This window comes from Carassius gibelio, chromosome A9 (genome assembly GCF_023724105.1).
Source record: "Carassius gibelio isolate Cgi1373 ecotype wild population from Czech Republic chromosome A9, carGib1.2-hapl.c, whole genome shotgun sequence".
Taxonomy (NCBI): Eukaryota; Metazoa; Chordata; class Actinopteri; order Cypriniformes; family Cyprinidae; genus Carassius; species Carassius gibelio.
The window spans coordinates 18,443,080-18,461,975 of NC_068379.1; the positions used below are offsets into that span (position 1 = coordinate 18,443,080).

The 18,896-nt window shown below is 36.3% G+C and overlaps 2 protein-coding genes across 2 annotated transcripts; one reads left to right on the top strand and one right to left on the bottom strand.

Annotated features, from left to right (window-relative positions):
- The first annotated feature begins 81 nt into the window (after positions 1-81).
- LOC128019838 (ras-related protein Rab-5B) lies at positions 82-7,588 on the top strand. The gene is made up of 6 exons (XM_052606115.1): positions 82-239; positions 2,414-2,711; positions 4,385-4,536; positions 4,634-4,756; positions 5,539-5,632; positions 5,849-7,588. Exons 2-6 carry the CDS (start codon positions 2,549-2,551, stop codon positions 5,959-5,961), a joined length of 645 nt encoding a protein of 214 aa, XP_052462075.1. The 5' UTR covers positions 82-239; positions 2,414-2,548; the 3' UTR covers positions 5,962-7,588.
- Positions 7,589-8,242: 654 nt separating this feature from the next.
- On the bottom strand, positions 8,243-14,425 carry LOC128019836 (lariat debranching enzyme). The gene is made up of 8 exons (XM_052606114.1): positions 14,072-14,425; positions 13,748-13,872; positions 12,805-12,885; positions 12,630-12,715; positions 12,244-12,468; positions 12,011-12,088; positions 11,761-11,906; positions 8,243-9,456 (listed from the first exon to the last, which is right to left on the bottom strand). Exons 1-8 carry the CDS (start codon positions 14,266-14,268, stop codon positions 8,688-8,690), a joined length of 1,707 nt encoding a protein of 568 aa, XP_052462074.1. The 5' UTR covers positions 14,269-14,425; the 3' UTR covers positions 8,243-8,687.
- Between the last annotated feature and the right edge of the window lie 4,471 nt (positions 14,426-18,896).

Genomic DNA, 18,896 nt, shown 5'->3' on the forward strand with positions numbered 1-18,896 from the left:
GCCTACCATCCGGCTGACAGTTACTGCCTTCCGGCTGTCAGTTACTGCCTTCCGGCTGTCAATGGCAGCCACTTCCTGCTGCCAGCTGCCGATTTTTTATCTGAACCCCTGCTGCTTGTATTGCTCACTGCGCAATGTGCGCATGCGCGGATGTGCGGAAGTGCTCGCAGACCGATGTCCAGCTGATAGATCTACAGCCGAACAGCCACCACCAAAACAGCCGCGACTGGCAACAACAGGTAGATATCAATAATGCTGATAGTTGTATATGACTCTTTGTATGTAAAAGAGGTGTTATTATTTTAGAAATTGATGTTCATGGTACCGCTCGGCCCGCTTCGCCTGGATCGAGACGAGTCACGTTAATGGTCAGAGTCTGTATTGCGTCTCTAATGCATCCCAAAAGACATAATCACCTGACTGTCCGCGTTATGGACTAGATCACGTACACATACACCTGATTATTACAGTTATGCATTAGATCAGCAGACATATCCTTGATTATTAAAGTAACTAATCAGATCAGTCGACATACTCCTGATTATCGAATTTATTTATCAGGACCAATAAACATACATCTGATTTTTATAGAGTTATTATTCACATCAGTATACACACACCAGATTATTAGAATTATTATTAAGATAAATGACACCTGATTTTTAGAGTTATTATTCTGATCAATAGACATGTCCTTAATATTGCAGGTTTTTTTTTTTAGATCAATAGATATGCCATATTGATAGAGTGATGAATCAGATCAATAAACAAACACCTTATATTTAGAGTAATTAATCAGATCAATGTACATACACTTGATTATAAGAGTGATTATTCGGATCAGTAGAGAAATGCTTTATTAATAGGGTTATTAATCCGATCAATATACATACACCAGATTCAGTAAACATGTGCCTGATTATTAGAGTTATCAATCACATCAATAGGCTTTCACGTGATTATTAGATTGATCAATCAGATCAATAGTCATACACCCGATTATTAGACTTGCATCTGTTCATTGGATTTATGCGATAATTTCGCATGCATACATACGGGTAAAAATTATGGATTAAAGATGTTATGTAAAACTGGAAGGTGTAATTGATAGTTAAATGTTATGAATATTCAGGGTGAAACACAGCATTCAAATTCTGTATTGTGCAGTGGTCAACCTATAGCTTCACTATGTGAGAAAATGTGTGCAAATCATGGTAAGTCTTAATTTTACAATGGAAATGTCAAGCAGTATGTGTAAGTACAATTCATTACAGCAACATTATATCAATATAACTGTATAATTACAATCAGCTCAACAAAGGTGTTACATATTAAGTGCACATTGATTATATTGTTATTTTACTAACACTTTATTTAATGCCTTTATGTTGCTGTATGAGTTGGCCAGCCGATTTTGACCTATGTACTTAAGCAGTTAAGCTATAAATATTTGCACTGCAAAACGATATTGATGCAAACTCAAAAAGCAGAACAGCACACGACCGAGAAACCACAAAGAGGTGACAGTTTCGCAAAACTGGTGGACAACCTGGTGCACGATAACTAGGATATTGATCATTGTTTATGTTGACATCCATCACAAGAGGAATTTTCAACAATAAAATTAACTCCTGGGGAGGAACTGTGGATTTGGAATGTATGAGGGAGGCTGTACTTTCAATATCCAGATATTTTCATTGAGATGCCGAGTAAAGTGTAGATTTCTCGTGCTATGCCCATCAAATCAATCTCAAAAGTTCACTTGAGCTGAGATACTTGCCACCTTGTTTTTTGAGACATTTTTAAGCTGTTGAATCAGAAATATCATTTACGAAAGTTTGACACACATATTTAAACTGTCATGAGGATGTTTAGCAATGAACTCTTACATAAGAAATGTTAATTTGTTGCTTTACTCATCATCTTCCCTATTTCTGATCAGAACTGATTCACTTATTAGAGCATCTGTGGTTATGACTGCTGACTTGAAAGTTGTAATTTCGCTGTGTAGAGAGGGAGACGAGAACTGTTTTTGGCTGTCATTTGATTAGTTTTAGTTTGGTTTTGCAATAGCCATAGTGGTTTTTACTAGAGCAAAGTTAAAGGGATAGATTACCCAGAAATGAAGTGGCATCATTTACTCACACTTGTGTTGTTGCAAACACGTATGACTAGCTGTCTTATGTGAAACATAAAAGAAAAAAAAATATATATATATATATATATATATATGTATGTATGTATATATATATAAAAAGTCTCAGTATGTTTTTAATCGCGTGTAATGACAAAAAAAAAAAAAAAAAAACAGTTTTTCAGTATGTTAACTCTCCTTTGTTTTAGTTGTAAGTTACTTCCTCTTCCACTACCTGTTTCACTTACATTCTACTCTTATTGTTGTTTGTTTTTTTAGCATCGTAGTCTGACAGCTGTCCTCACAACTTAAGAAGTCTCCAGTACTTAAAAAAAGCCAACAACAACTTGTGGACTGTTTTAAATTGCTGCTTTTAAAGACGGTGTCGGGGAGGACGGCCACCCTTCCTACATCATGAGCTCTCGCGGGACCAGCAGGGTCAATGGAAGCCTACCGCAGACCAAGATTTGCCAGTTCAAATTGGTGCTGCTGGGAGACATGGCCGTAGGCAAGTCCAGCCTGGTGCTGCGCTTTGTTAAGGGCCAGTTTGATGAGTTTCAGGAGACCACCATTGGAGGTGAGGCATAGGTGATGAATTTGAATTGAGTTCATAAATATGGGTGTTGATATTTAGGTAGATTTTGGTTGTTTTGAATAGTTTATTGCATTTATATTCCTACATACAGTACAGATCAAAAGTTTGGGGTCAGTAAGTTTGTGTTTTTTTTTAATAAATGAATACTTTTATTCAGAAAGGACACATTAAAAGTGATTTAAAGTGACAGTTAAGATTATTGCATTGTTCCAAAAAAAAAAAAAAACTTCCATTGAATGCTGTTTTTTTGTTCTTTCTATTCATCAAAGAATCCTTAAAAAGATGTATCTCCATTTCCACTCCTGCATTGTTAATAATAAATATTTCTTAAGCACCAAATCAGCATATTAAAATGGGTTCTGTAAGATCATGTGACACTGATGACTGGAGTAGTGGCTGCTTAAAATTCAGCTTTGCTACCAGAGTAATGAATTAATTACATATTAAAATAGAACACATTATATTAATATTTCACAATTCTACTGGTTTTACTCTTTATTTTTTTTTGTCAAATAAATGCAATCTTGGTGAGTAGCGAGTAGTAAGTATAAGACAGTTCTTTCAAAAACATTACAAATATTGCTGACCCTGAAATTTTGAGTTGTATTGTAAATAATTTGGTAGATCCTTTTACCATATACAACCAGTTGGGCTACTAGAACACTAGTTTTATAAAATAAAAAAATAAAAAAACACAATTGCACACAGATTTTTGCCTATTACCCCGTTTTGCAAATAAACACTTCAAGAGCCTCATTGGGTGTGAGCAGTATAGTCTGCAGTGCTGAGAAGTGACAACACACTTAAATTAAATTAGATTCTTTATATTGATCTGTAACATTGTGTTAACTTGACTTTAAACTGAGCTGATCTTGTACTTAGTCATAGCAGTAGATGCCGTCACGTGTATGATGACAAACCAGGTTCACTATCTCGGAGTTTAATCGTCACACTAGTATTTGCAAACATTGTTTTAGACTTTGGCTCCCATAAATTAGAATCAGACATATACCATATAAATGGACTTATTGCAACACTGATATTAGACTGGAGTTCTTGCTAAAGAAATAAAGCACTTGAGGGCATGGATTGCAGTGATTTTACCATGGTTAAGGGGTATTTAAAAGCATGAACTGAAGATAAAGTCACATTAAAACACTATCTTGAGTTGCCTTTTTGCTTTAATAGAACTGCAGTAACAGCAGTATGATAAAATATGCATATGTTCAATGAATAATTAATTCAAATAATTTACAATTATAAAAAAACATTAATAATAGTAATCGTAATAAATTATTCTGCTGCTAAGTAAATTGATCATTAGCTTTAATATAAGTTGTTTACACTTGCTTAACTCCTGCTGTATTTAGACAATAATGTTGATTGTACATTAAAAACTAAGTTTTAGTATTCTATTTTATTCTATTCAAAACTGTTTTATTAGCATTATTTATATACTATTATAAGTACTTTTCCAATTAACTTTTTTTTTTTTTTTTTGTAACTAATAAAGTGAAAGTTTTAGTATTTTATGTGATTTTGTCATTTTTATAACTCTGATTCCAATCACAAAAAATGTCAATCCTCAGTATTATTCATCTTTGAATCTCTAGCTCAGATTACTCATCTTTTTTTTATCTGTTGCTCGCCATCAGCTGCGTTCTTGGCACAGTCTGTTTGTCTGGATGACACTACAGTGAAGTTTGAGATTTGGGACACGGCTGGACAAGAGCGCTACCACAGCTTGGCCCCTATGTACTACCGCGGAGCCCAGGCAGCTATTGTAGTTTTTGACATCACCAAGCCTGTAAGTTTACAATAGTACACACTTTATATAAAGGCTACAAACTTTCATTTGGTAAAATAGTATGTTTGTTGCTTAGTCTTTAGCCATTTGTTTGTAGGACACATTCGAGCGAGCAAAGGCTTGGGTGAAAGAGCTGCAGCGGCAGGCCAGTCCCAACATTGTCATTGCTCTCGCAGGAAACAAGGCTGACCTAGCAGAAAAGAGACTCGTGGAGTATGAGGTCATACCTTTCTTTCTTTAATCATAGTTCATATGTTTTTTTTTTTGTTTTTTTTCTTCTGTCAATTAAATGACAAAAAGTCTCACATCATGGTTTGATTTATAAATAGCTCTGGGATTGTTGTGTGTATAGTGTGGTGCTGTTTGTATTTCAAACTTAAAAAAAGACAGAACAGAATTAAAATGTTTCCATGTCAAAATGCGGTACCATTCAAAAGTTTGTGGTTCGTAAAATACTTTTAATGGTTTTGAAAGAAGCCTCTTGTGCACACGAAGACTGTTTTTATTTGTTCAGAAATACAGTAAAACACTGTGAAATATAATTATTATTTATTTTATATATATATATATATATATATATATATGCTCTAAATATATATTTTATAATGTTGATGTCAAAGCTGAGTTTTCAGCAGCCGTTACTCCAGTCTTCAGTGTCATATGATCCTTTCGAAACCATTCTAGTATGCTGATTTGGTGGTTAGGAAATATGTCTTATTATTATCATTGTTTTGTGGAAACCATGATTTTAGCATTTTTGATGAATAGGGAAGTTCAGTTCAGAAGAACAGAGAGCATTTATGTGAAATGCAAGTCCTTTGTAACACTTTAAATGTCTTTACTGTTACTGTTCGATCAATTAAATGAATCTTTGCTGAATATAAAGCATAATGGTGGTACAATTTATATTTAAAAATTCTAATTTTGCAACTAAAACTGTTGACTATTGCTCTAATGTCTTGTGAGCCATAACCCAGACATTAATTTAACATTTCTGCACAGGAAGCCCAGACATACGCAGAAGAAACAGGCTTGCTTTTCATGGAAACATCTGCCAAGACTGCAATGAATGTAAACGAGTTGTTCCTGGCCATTGGTGAGCGTTAAAGCCATCTTCTTACTAGTATATTCTCTTCTGCACCTAGTTGTTGTAAACCTTTAGAAAATTGTTAGAAAAAGAAACCTGCATGGATGAAACTTTCCGCAGTAAATTCAATAACATAATTTAAGCCTCTAAACAGAATATTGACATTATGAACAGCATCCAGGCTCTTTATTTTTCATTCAACTCCTTTTGTTTATTTATCAATAGCAAAAAAGATGCCAAAAACAGACACCCAAAACCCTACGCATGCTGCTCGACACAGGGGGGTAAACCTTCAGGACCCAGATGCACAGTCCACTCGAAGCTGCTGTGGGAACTAAAGGCTTGTCAGCACTCCACCACGGGAGACCACCGACACCTTCTCCTTCCCAAAATCCCACCCCGTTACCCTTTCACCTCCTAAGACGGATACAGAAAGAAATAGAAGGATAGAGGAATAACAGAAAGAGATTGAGGGAAAATCCCTCAGTGATGCCTTAAAGAGATTTTTCAAGGAATACTTCTGATGGACAGGGCAGAGAGCGAACGGACGATGGACACTGTCATATATAGCAGTAAATACGGATTCTGCATTATTTCAACAATAATTTCAGCCTCTGTTGATTTTCATTATGCAAGCACCAGGGTTTCACCCAAAGAGAAAAGAGATTGGCAAAGAGATACAGGAACACAGAAGAATCACGATGAATAGAATAACTATTTAATCGACGAATCCCATTTTCAGTCGTAGAATGAACCGAGATGGTCCATTAAGCCCCCTTAAAATAGCTGCAAGTCTTCAAGCTAAATCTACACCAAATATCCGTATGCTCTGGGCTCTCCTACTCTGATCCCAACTCTGACACTGGAAGGAAGTCAGCACCTTGACCTAAGCTACCCCTTGCAATTCTCCAAGCATGAGCCACATCTACTAAATTTTTAAACTACAAAAGGAACACTGAAGCAGAAGTTATTCATTCACCCTGAACTTGTTTTTTTTTTTTCAGCCTCCAGCTTTATTTATTACCTTTGTTCGAGCTGGTCTCCCTTACGTAGCTCGTCATTCAATTTAGACCCAAAAAGTATTGAAGAACACCAATGTTGTCTTCCCTTTCCAATTTCCCACTCCCGACCACATTGATCTTGAAGTTCAGTGTTGAAGTTCACGAACCAACAGCAAGCTCTACGATGCCTTCTCTACGTTCTCGTCGCTTTGTGTAAACTACTGTTTAAGAAACAATCGACAAATCATTGACAACGTATTGGCACAAACCAGATGACTGTAGATGATCGTAAACCATTTTGCTTCTTGAGTAATCGCAGAATAACGCACATTGATTCTTCTGGACTAGGAAGTCATGCAATACTCATGCAGCCTCAGTATGTGATATAAAAAAAAGCAACAAGAATATTCAAGAACCCACAAATCAACAACATGAATGATTTAGCAACCATTGTTGTGCGATATGCCAGGATGGCAAAAAGCAGCAAGAGACATTTTGGTCCACAAAGCCCCTGAAAAAGTGGAAAAAAAAAACAGAAGTGCCTACTCCGTTTTTTCCGTGTTCTTTGTTTTGGGCTTTTTTTGAGGTCGTCAGACCGCCGAAAAGTAGCGTTTCGAGACGGTGGCCCGAAGTGTACAGGCAATAACCTGTAAGAATAATTAGTGGAGCGTGTTAGTAACAGAGTCATTTATGAAGTTTTGTTTTATAGATGGTGTTTGTTGATGCGTATACAAATGAGTTTTATTTAAAATTGATTTTAGTCAGTAACTTAATGGGTTACCAATACATTTATGTGGTCATTTAGGGAATGAATTAGGTATCATAATATGGTGTCACGCAGCTAGAAGTCATTTGTCATGTGTCTTCAGGTCCACCTTTTTTTGTGGAATAGATCTGATTTCCTGTTAACACCTTTGTGAACTGAAATGTTAAATAAAGCTGTGCTGTTCTGCTATGAGTGAAATGTGGCTTTAGCTTCCATGGCTTTTTGACTAAATTGACTAAATTTCTGCTATCAGTCATTTATGAGGAACAAGCGTTCAACAATGTCACATGCTCCCATGTGACATGTCACTGTAATATTTACTCTTAAAGTGTCTAAACTACCTGCCAGTAGCAGCACCCAATGACATAGGGAAACCTGTCTGGTCATTATGTTTGCTAACACTCCTAGTGCTTGATGCTAATAGATACATGTAGCTCTCTAGGTATACAGTGCTGCATTACACACTCAGAACTTTGGAATTTCCCCTCCACCTACTAATATATTTAACTGGAAGGGCATTCCAGGTCAAACATCCAACTTGAAAAGTCATTAAGTTGTGTAATTAATACTCCTACTTGTGATTTCTTCATGTTTTGACAAGGGAGGGTGCTACTAAAAGTGGTCATGGGACTACAGATGATAAATGTGGATCAAACTTTTGTTGGTCACAGTGCTTATTTTCTGCAATTATTCAAAATGCAATAGAAAAATATAACCAGGACAATCCCAACAGCTCAGTGAAACTGGTCGTTAGCCAAAAAGGAAAGTTGCTGCAGGCATGAGGCAAGTTATTTCCTTTTTATAAAAGACAGATAGAATATACAACAACAACAAAAAAGCCATTAGAGATCATAAATTATTTAGACTTTAATGTATTTACAATAAAATGGTAAAGCCAATTCAATCGCCACAAAGCTAATGAAACAACAGCCAAGCCTGTTGATTGTGATATATCTGGCTAAAAATATAGAAAGGAACAGATCGTTAAAACTCATCACAAAAGGAAAATAAATGACAAACACAAGATAAAAAGTTGTGGTGTTACTTTATACACACGAAAAAAAAAGAAGAAAGTTCCAAACCTTGACTTTTCTGAAAATAGTTTTTCCTTTAACTCCTCACACTCATAAAGGACAAAATCCTGTTCTTTAAAACAGTAGTTCCCAAGCAGATGACGATTTACATTACATCGATCTAGTAACCCGTTCAACCCTTCAGACTCGCAAAGAGACTGTAAACTATCCTGCAGATCATAATTGGTAGTTCTTAGCTGATCAAAAATAATAATTGCATTTATCTATCCCTCACTCTCCTCATCCTCTGCTGCTGTGTAGATACTCTGGTTTCTCCGTTTGATCTGAGGTGTGCCGCCCGTGTGACTTGCTAACCCCTGTGTCGTCTCCCCACTGGTGCGTTTGGGGACCCTGGCTGATGTGAAGCCCTCCTCCTCTTCTGAGCTGCCCTGGGAGAGGGATGCTGAAGGAGGGGGAAGAGAAAGAGGCCGCAAGGAGCGTAGTGGAGCATCTGAGTCTGGTGCGGTACACGGGGGTGGTAAGATCAGTCTATTAGCCGGTTCTCGCTGGGGACTGCTGTCTCTATCGCTGTCCTGGCTCCCCACCTGCCCTTCTGGAACCACTGCGTCGGTCTCTTTCCCCTCGGCACATTCTACTCCCTCATCCTCTACCTCCTCCCATTCATCCTCGATGGTGATTTCATCAGGGTTGTAGGAGCTGGAGAGGCCGGAGGTGTCGGTGGGGTACTCGCTGGGTTCATCTACACTCCCTGTGCTGTCCTCATCCTCCTCTTCTTCAGTCGCACCTGTGGCACCCTCCTTTCCATAAGCCAGCCCACTCTGCCCAGCCAGGATGTAGATGTCTGTCAAGCTGAGGGTGGCACACAACTCTGTGGTTTGGGGGTTGATGGAGTATGCCGGGTGGGCATTTGGTTTAGGGCGGCTGGGGTCATAGGCTGGCACAGTCAGGCTGAAATTTTCAGGGATGCAAAGGTCACCGCTCAAATCACTCATGACTTCCATCATAGCTTCCTCCGATGCAGTGAAATCCCACCTGAAAGAAGCAGAGGAACAGGATGGCTAAATACTTAAGACATAGAAATTAGTTTGTGTGCAAGACATTGACTGCATTTATGTGCACGATATTCTGTTTGCATGTAATTTAAATGTTTTAACCTGACTGTTATAAAACAGATAAGCCATTTTCTCAATATTATGTATGCCTATGTTAAGTCTGATACTTCACTACTGTTCAAAAGTTTGTGGGCAGTAGATTTTTTTTTTTTTTTTTTGTTAAAGAAAAAAAAAACTTTAATTCAGTAAGATGCATTTAATTGATCAAAAGTGACAGTAAATACATTTATAATGTCGAAAAATATTAATATTTCAAATCTATGCTCTTCACTTGAACTTTCTATTCCTTAAAGAATTGAAGACTCAATCTTAACCCTTTCGAGTCGATTAACGCATATATGCGTTTTGAGTCATTTTCACCTGATAACCCCGAAAAGAACTTAAATTACACTCTCAGTTTTAATCGTACAGATAAGAGCAATACATCAATCGAATCTGTAAAGGGTCTAGTTTTTTTTGGATACAGACATAATAACAAAAAACCTTTGTGCACTTATAAAATAAAGATAACAAACAAGGTGCGCTGTCTACAGTCTTTGTCTCCGCTGATCGTCATGTACAAACATTTCATTAAAATGAACTGTAACTCCGTGAATACTCAACGAAGAGACATGAGAGAGATATCTATAGAAAGCCTGGAATGTCTACTTTTAAACTAAACAAGTGCTGCCGAAAACAAATATTCTGAGATAAAGTAATCCATATGAAAACAACGCAATGTCTGTTTTTCATATCTCCGCTCATTATATCTAATGTGACCACGCCCCCGCGCTTAACGCGCTATTCAGATTCAAACTGAAGCGCGCGGCTTGAATACGCCCACACAGAAGAAAAAGCAGCCAGACTATTCTTCAAGTTTTTATTTTATTTTACTGTTTGCTTCGCGATGAGAGGACTAAGACATAATTCACCCCAAAAAGATGTGATGTGGTTGAGGATTTGAGAAATGGATTTCCTCAGAAAAAAGAATGAAGCACTTTATTCAGCAGAGATCATAAACATGAGTAAGTCTCTTTTTATTTATTTGTACTAGTTTTCACATAACGTGTAAACATTTTACTAGTTAGACTTTTTCCAAATACTTTTTCCAAACTATAATTCCTGACTAAATGTATAATCAAGTGAAACATTATGAAGTTTCAATAACAATATACAATACTATACCATTCAAAAGCTTGATGTAAATAATATAAATGTGACAAATAGAGATAACTCTAACAAATGTAAAAACAATGCAGTTCTTTCGATTTATTCCCCCTAAAAAAACCTGAAAAATATTATCAGCTCTTTTCAACATTAATAATAATAATAATAATAATAATAATGATGATAATAAATGGGGTTTATTTGGTAGAAAATAAGTTTGTTAAAAGGATTTCTGAAGGATTGTGTGACTAGAGAAAGGATGCCAAAAAATCTGAAAGTCAGCTTTGATTGTTCCTAATAAACTGTTTAACTGCTCCCCCAAGTGGATATTAAATTATGTTGTGGGATAATTAAATATATTCTTAATAAACTACAAACATAAAATTATATACTTTTATTTTGTTCTCACATTCTTTCTTGTAAGTCCTCCCTCAGAGTGGCACAGTTGAATGAGAGGCTCATTATGCAGCTCATTATGCAGGGCTTTGTCTTCTCAGGTGTAAATCACAATGATATTCATGATAGTTGACGCCTACTCGCATATGACTTTTACCAACAAAAAGTGTTTTAGAAAATTTAAATCAATATATTGTTTTCTGTGAGTGAGTAAACAAGATGATTTTCACATCATTCAGAAAGAAAAATTCTAGGCTACAAGCTCCAGTTCTCAACTTTTCCGGCAACCAATTTTATGTATGTGTTTTATTGCCTCATTCAAGTGATTTAACATTTTTAGTTTTTCACTAACCATGCATAACATTTTTTTTCTCAAAAATACAATCATGTACATGCATGCATTTCACATATTATTATAGCCCAGTTTGTGCTGATTACAGTGATATTAGACTTTACCCATTTAGATATTTATAAGAAACTGAAAAAAGCACAAATGTCAGGGCATGACAAAACTTCTCAAGGCCCCAAAAATACCCTTAGACTCCATAGTAGCTATGTTTCTCCAATTGGACCCTGGATTCCCGCAGTAATAAAACAGAATTTACTGGGAATACACAAAGTGTTAGCAAGCAATCAGAAAATGATGCTCATGTAAATGCACTCATTATAATGTGGTCTATACCGGGTGTGTAGTCCATTGTCTTGTGGGGGGTTCCAGAAATTGCAGGATGGTTTCTGAAGGTTGTCTGTCGCTTTCAAGATGGCCAGCCATTCTGGATCATACTCAAGGTGCTCAGAAGAGCCCGGTCTGTCTGCTACCTCCACAATCTGCAATATCAAAACATTCATTCACTCACAAAGACTAAATCTAAACTGGTCACTACTGGAAGAGCTTTAAACATGCTTGTTGATGGAAACAACAGAGTCCTTACCTGAAGAAAGTCTCTATGTGGAAGACACTTGTCAAGTGAGAGAAACTTGGTGATCTTTGGGGCAGCATTATTCTTAGCCTGTTATGAAAAATGAATAATAAACTCTTAATTAATAAAAAGATATTAAATGCATAGCTACATATATTTTACAAATATTTCAAATCATTATTATATGTTGGTATTGTTAATACATTTATATCTCTACATATTTTCATATATCCATGAGGACCCACCTCGTGCTGCATCATTGCAGCAAACTTCACATGCAGGTGAGCTGAAAACCAGTAGGTGGGCTGCAGGTGGTCTAGAAGATCTGCAGCAGCAGGGCTGCCCAAGGTACCGCTCTCCACTTCCTGTCTGAGGAACTTCTTCTGGCGGAGAAGCTGGTTTGTGTTGCCATAGTGATAAATGCCTCGTGGCCAATCGTGTGTCATGAAGATGTCTATGGGCATCTTGATCTAAAAGAGTTAGGTTTGAAATTATACATGCACAGCAAAATATTATTTATATCTTTTTATTAATTAAACTGTTGTTTATATTTTGATTCCTGTTTTCTCTATATGCATAGAAAAAGTATATATTTTTTTAATCTAAATTTAAGGATGTCACAAAGATTTACCTGTTTAAGTTTGAAGACATCAATGTTTCTTATGTGGTATACGCTGCGCAAGGCGTCTGGGCTGTATGGCGGGAACTCAAAGTGTCCTGAAATTGCATAACAAAAGTTCCGAAATGTCTTTTTTTTTTTTTTTTTTTTTTTTTAACACAACTGATTTGGAATTGTTCAAATTTACCTTTCTTGTAATCGTGGGATTTGAATATTCCTGAAAGACCACCAATCCGTACACCTTTAAAACGCACAACGCCAGCATAACCTGAGGAATGAGGAACAACAAATCCATTAGGAACTCCTTTTAAAGCCAAGTGCTATTAAGAAAACAGAGCATGCAACATTAAGACACAAACTTAGTACTACTTTTATTAATCTTATTACATATTAAAGGGGCCATCGGATACCCATTTTCCACAAGTTGGTATGATTCTTTAACGCCTTGATGAAATGTCTGCAACATACTTTGGTCAAAATTCCTCAGTGGTTGTGTAAAACAACACCCTTTTTATCTGGTCTAAAACAGCTCTGTTCACAGCGACCCGTTTGGGAGCATGTATTTCCCCAGTCAACTGAAAAGAAAATAGACCAACGTGAAAATTATTTGATGTTTTTACGCAGCAAACACAGAGTTGTAAATGTAACCTGCCTTGAACTGTCAAGACATTGTTAGGAAAGCAGTCTGCAGTAAAACTATTTTTGCAGACATAAATAAAATTAGGTGTATTTGTGGTGCATTTACCATTAAAAACAAAACTAACGTTAATCCACTGTCTTCAGGTTCTCTGATGTCGGGAGAAAATTAAGACTCTTATTATGACGTCATATTGTTCCGAAAATCAAAACAGCTTGATAATTGAGACTCTTTAGTTTTTTTGGGGAATGAAAAAAAAATGTTTTAATGGATTTTAACCATTGTAGGTAGTTGTGTCCACACACTGCTAAGGCACATTATATGCAAACAAATTGTACAAGTGAATTTTGTGGATTTTAACCATTGTAGGTGGTTGTGTCCACACACTGCTAAGGCACATTATATGCAAACAGATTGTACAAGTGAATTTTGTATCCGATGTCCCCTTTAAAGTAATAAAGTTTGCATTGTGAGTATAAGCCAAAGATCTCACCCAGGTAATAGATGTTGGGGGCCACCCAGCCTCCGTATGGAAGCTCTTGCAGATGGTTTGATGCCTCATGGTTACCGCCAATGAAAATAGTCAGGACAGGAGCCTTTTTCTCTCCAGAGTAGTACCTTGGGAAAACCGGATGACATGAGAAAACGATGGTTGAACAAAGCAATGTTTACTTAAAATTCACTCAAAAATATTTGGCTTCCAATAATTTACAAATATATGTAATCACTGTGTATATTCTATCTCTGTAGTGCAGTAAATTACTCTCATTATTCAATTAGATTTCGGTCTAATCAATAATTCCAGGTGTTTCCTTACTTGTAAAAAGTTTGCATGTGTCTGTATTTGGCAGGAACCGCCATGCACTTCATGTCTCCTTCATTTCTGACAGCCTGGAAGTCTCCGCAGCACAGCAGCAGATCCACCTTCACATCTTCTTTATTCTCCAGGTAACTGATGCTCTCATAGATCTTATCCAGCTCTCCGTGACAACAACCTTCTACTGCCACCTTCATCCTTGTATCGCTAATCCACAGACTTACGTTCAAAGACGACAAAAAGCGTTACCCATCGCACAGAGGGTCAAACCTTTACCTCTTTGACAAATCTTTCAACAGCCGTTTTGCCTCCGTACTCACATGCTCCTCTGCACATGCGCAGAACTGTCATGTGACCAGGGCACGGAATCTAATTTTATTCTTCACCCGCACTTTCCGTAATTTACATTCGTTATTCATTTTATTATAATAATAATAATAATTATTATTATTATTATTATTATTATTATTATTATTATTATATTAACAATAATAATAATAAAATAATAAATTATTATTATTATTATTATTATTATTATTATTATTGTTGTTGTTGTTGTTGTTAGAATCTTTGATCAGCATTCGGTGTGTACGTTAATAGTATATGGAATGTATATAATGTGTATATGCCAAATTTAGCAGGATTTTCTTTTTTCTAAAAGTGAACAACTGAAATAACTGACCAAAAAGTCAAAAAAGTTTGTATTTAATTATTATTATTATTATTATTATTATTATTATTATTATTATTATTATTTAGGTAATACAATTTTCTACTGTTCAGACCCTCGTTTTTACTTTTTCATTTCTTCATTTCTTTGTACTATTATTCATACCAATGCATTTTTGCAGTATGTAGTTTGGCAAATAATGAAGAATAAATAACTAATGAACAGTGGTGTCAAAAGTATTGGCATTCATTACTCAAGTAGAAGTATAGATACTAGGGTTTAAAAAGACTTTTGTAGAAGTTGAAGTATCAACTCAAGCTTTTTACTCAAGTAAAAGTGTAAAAGTACTGGTTTAAAAAACTACTTAAAGTATAAAAGTAAAAGTAATGTAAGGAAAAAAAATGCCATTAAGAACAAAAGCTTGGGCCGTGCCACAAGGGCCTATTGTGCACTACCCCACCTCCTCAAAAAAAATTTTTTCTAAAGGCCATAATGACTATAATGTTATATTAAAATGTTCATGTTGAAAAATTTGGGAGGCACTAGGCTACCTGTTTCAGCCACATATATGCCCATTGAAAATGAACTCATTTTAGTACAATGCAAATACATTAAAGAGCTAGAGATATGATGACTAGTTGCTAATAAGTATTGTTATGGTGCAAAAAGTCAAACTTCAGAGGCATGTCATCAATAACCTTTAATGGAATGTAAATGTACATCCAAGCTTAGCTGCAGGACTCTGTGAGGGCAATGGACAAGAACATTGGTGCAGGCTAAAAACAATTACTCTTGTGTGGTTGACTATTTACAATAAACATTATAGTGCTGTCAAACTGAATGATTAATCTAAGTGATTATTCAAAAATGAAAAATGAAAAATAACTCATAATCCTGATACCTTCTTGATTGATAGCTTCTTGTATTCGGTACATACGTCTGCTATGTCCAGTGTTCGGAGGGTAACGAGTTACAAAGTTGATATAGAGCTTCACAGTCCCACCCACAGCCCGAGAGAGCTCTGGTGCCGGAAGTAAATTTCCCATTTATTTCTCCCATTCACTTTCGGAAAAATCAGTATCTAAAGAGTTTTAGAGCATGTGTGAGGATAACCAGCTACGGCTGAACTCATAAGCATATAACATATCATTTCAAGTGAAAAAATTAAGACAAAATCCAAAAAAAGTCAAAGGTACAAGACTGTGTACATATTTTCATTTCGAGCGCAGGAACTACTCATCCCATAAACCACCGAGCCCCATTGAATTCGACTGAAGCCACAACTGCGAACGAGGCAACGAGCCTTTTGAGCGACATCCAAATCTGATGACGGCCGCTCACGCGAACTTTTTCCTCCAGTGAATTTTATTTTATATAGTGAATGTGCAGTAATAGCAGTTCTTTCAGTATTAATCGTGTAAATATATAGTGTTTTATATATGTATTGTGTATTGATTTTTATTTTATCATCGTGTATTTTATATTGTGTGCGTGTGTGAAAGTGGTTAACGATAACGTCAGCAATGGTGCAGTAATTTGTATCTGACTGCAATCACTACTCAGTTGTCAACACATGTCGTTGCCATTACACAAATGTTCAGTAAATGCACAAAAAGGTATGTCTAGGCTAAATATTGTTTTGACAGTGGCATTATAAAATGCTTGATATGACTCATTTCATATGGAGGCTACAGTAGCCTAGCTAAAGTGGACGATAATGCTAACTAAAGTTACCAACCTCCCTGCAAAACTCTCAATGGCAGCCAAGGAGATCATGATTGCACTGATAAGTCTACCGTGCAAAAACGCAATACAGGTTTTTATTTTATTTTATTTTTTTATTAATGATCTTCAGTCTTCACGGACCTTCGAGGGGTTTAACCAGACGGTTATACGAGCTCCACCAATCAGATGCATCACTGTGGGATTGTGGGATTGTTCAGGATTGTGGGTAATGAAGTACTTAGCCAAGACATAGCGAATAAAAGGCATTTAGATCAAAACAAGGTTAGTGCCCCCATGATCTTTTTACGTTTATATGAGCATATACTGTTGCTTAGTACAGCCGTAGCTGGTTTTAAGTCTACCATGTATGGTTATGTTTTAATGGCTTATACCCCAAATGTCAATGCAGAAATTGCATTGAATTTTTAGTTCCGGCACCAGCTGTGGGTGGGACTGTGATGCTCTATAGCCTAGATATCACAACATTGTCATTTGCGTCATTAATCGCAAACGATAATTTATTAAAACGTCTCACTACCCAACTACCTACAGTAGCTTAATTTGTGGAGGACGAAGAGAAAGCACCCATTTGGCAAATGAGCCAGTAGTGAGAAATAAATAATAACTTTTAAGTAGGGTCCAGTGCCTTTTCGATACTTTTAAAATGATACTGGCACCTCAACGTGCCTGAACCGATACTTAAAAAAAAAAAAAAGAACTACAAAAAAAACTATGGATAACATTAAAGAACATTACAAAAAATAAATATTTAAAATAAATCCATAGCTTTCACCTTGGATGCTCTCATTTCCCAAGCTGTGCTTCCCTTAATCTAAGGCTAATAAATGTATTTCACAATCTGGGTCATTATTTAATACAAAAGTACACATAATGTTTCTACTGTATCTCTGTCACTCACTCTGATATTTAGTTTAGATGAGTGCTGTCTGTCACTGTCTTAAATCAGTTCTGTGAATGACTGTATGCTCATTCTTTATAAAGTAGCAACAATCTCGTTTTTAAAATACAGTACTGTGCAAAAGTCTTATGGAAAAGAAAGAATAGTGTTTTCACCCCAAAAAAGGGTTTTAAGCCAGTTATTTATATCTTTTGCTGCAATGTGTCAGTAGGACAGTTTGCCATTAATTTTAATAATAATCTAGTGCGATTTTGAATGCACAAGCAGTTTGACGATGGCAAAATGAATGTTTGGAAATGTAAACTGATATTTTATACTGACAGTGACACTCTACAGCAAAATATATAAATAACTGGCCGAACACCATTCTTTTAAGTGAAAATACTGCCTAAGACTTTTGCACAGTAGTGTATGTACGTATGATTAAATGAAGTATATTTAAATAAGTGTAAGGAAACAGCTGTTTCGTGATTAGCGGTGACAAGCGAAAACTTTACACTAGATGAGAAACCGACTGATCGTGACCTTTTGTAAACTGTATTTATGACAAAGAACTTCACAGATACAGATATTCTAACAATCTATCGATAAACACACACCTTGTGTCCTCTGTCTCTGTTTGAGCTCGCGCTGCTCCACCGTGGTCGGCGGATTGAAGAGCGCGCTGAAAGACGGGAGGAGACCGGACTGACGCCGGTTTCATTTGAAATTTAAGCGGACTGACTCTGAGGCGATCGGATACTACTGGTTCCAACCTACTTTTAAGAAATATATTTTTTGATAAACGAACCCAAAACTGTCTATGCAGTGTGATGTGACTTGTGTCATGTGCAGGTGTGATGGATCGCGTATGGACCAATAGGGTGTCGGAATGGTGTATGTGTATCTCATCCAACCACAATCAAATTCACTCCATCCTGATGGCGCGATTTATCTGGATAGGGTTTTTTTCTTTCTCTCTCTCTCTGAACGATAACAATCCTGTATGAAATAGCAGTAACGAAGCTATTTTTAAAATGTAAGGAGTAGAAAGTACAGATACTTGCGTGAAAATGTAAGGAGTAGAAGTAAAAAGTCGGCTGAAAAATAATTACTCAAGTAAAGTATAGATACCCCAAATTTCTACTTAAGTACAGTAACGAAGTATTTGTACTTCGTTACTTGACACCTCTGCTAATGAAGAAGAATCAAAGATCCCTGAATTTGAAACCAATGTTGAAATTGCAGCCAGTAGGTGTGCTCGACTTGAAGTGGCGCTGCGCAGACCGATCGGTGTCTGACATCAAAGTACAGCAAGGACGATTCGAAAGCATGATTGACGTCTGCTGTCTAAGCACTCTCGCTTTACTTTGATGTCTGCCAACGCCGCATAAGAATCAGCTGTAAGAAAGATTTAAATACAGCTCAAACGATGATGTTTTTTTTCCCCTTCAATTGTTTTTTTAAATGTAAAAATGGGTAATATATAGTAAATAATAGGTTAGTAATCAGCAATAGTTATTACATTTACA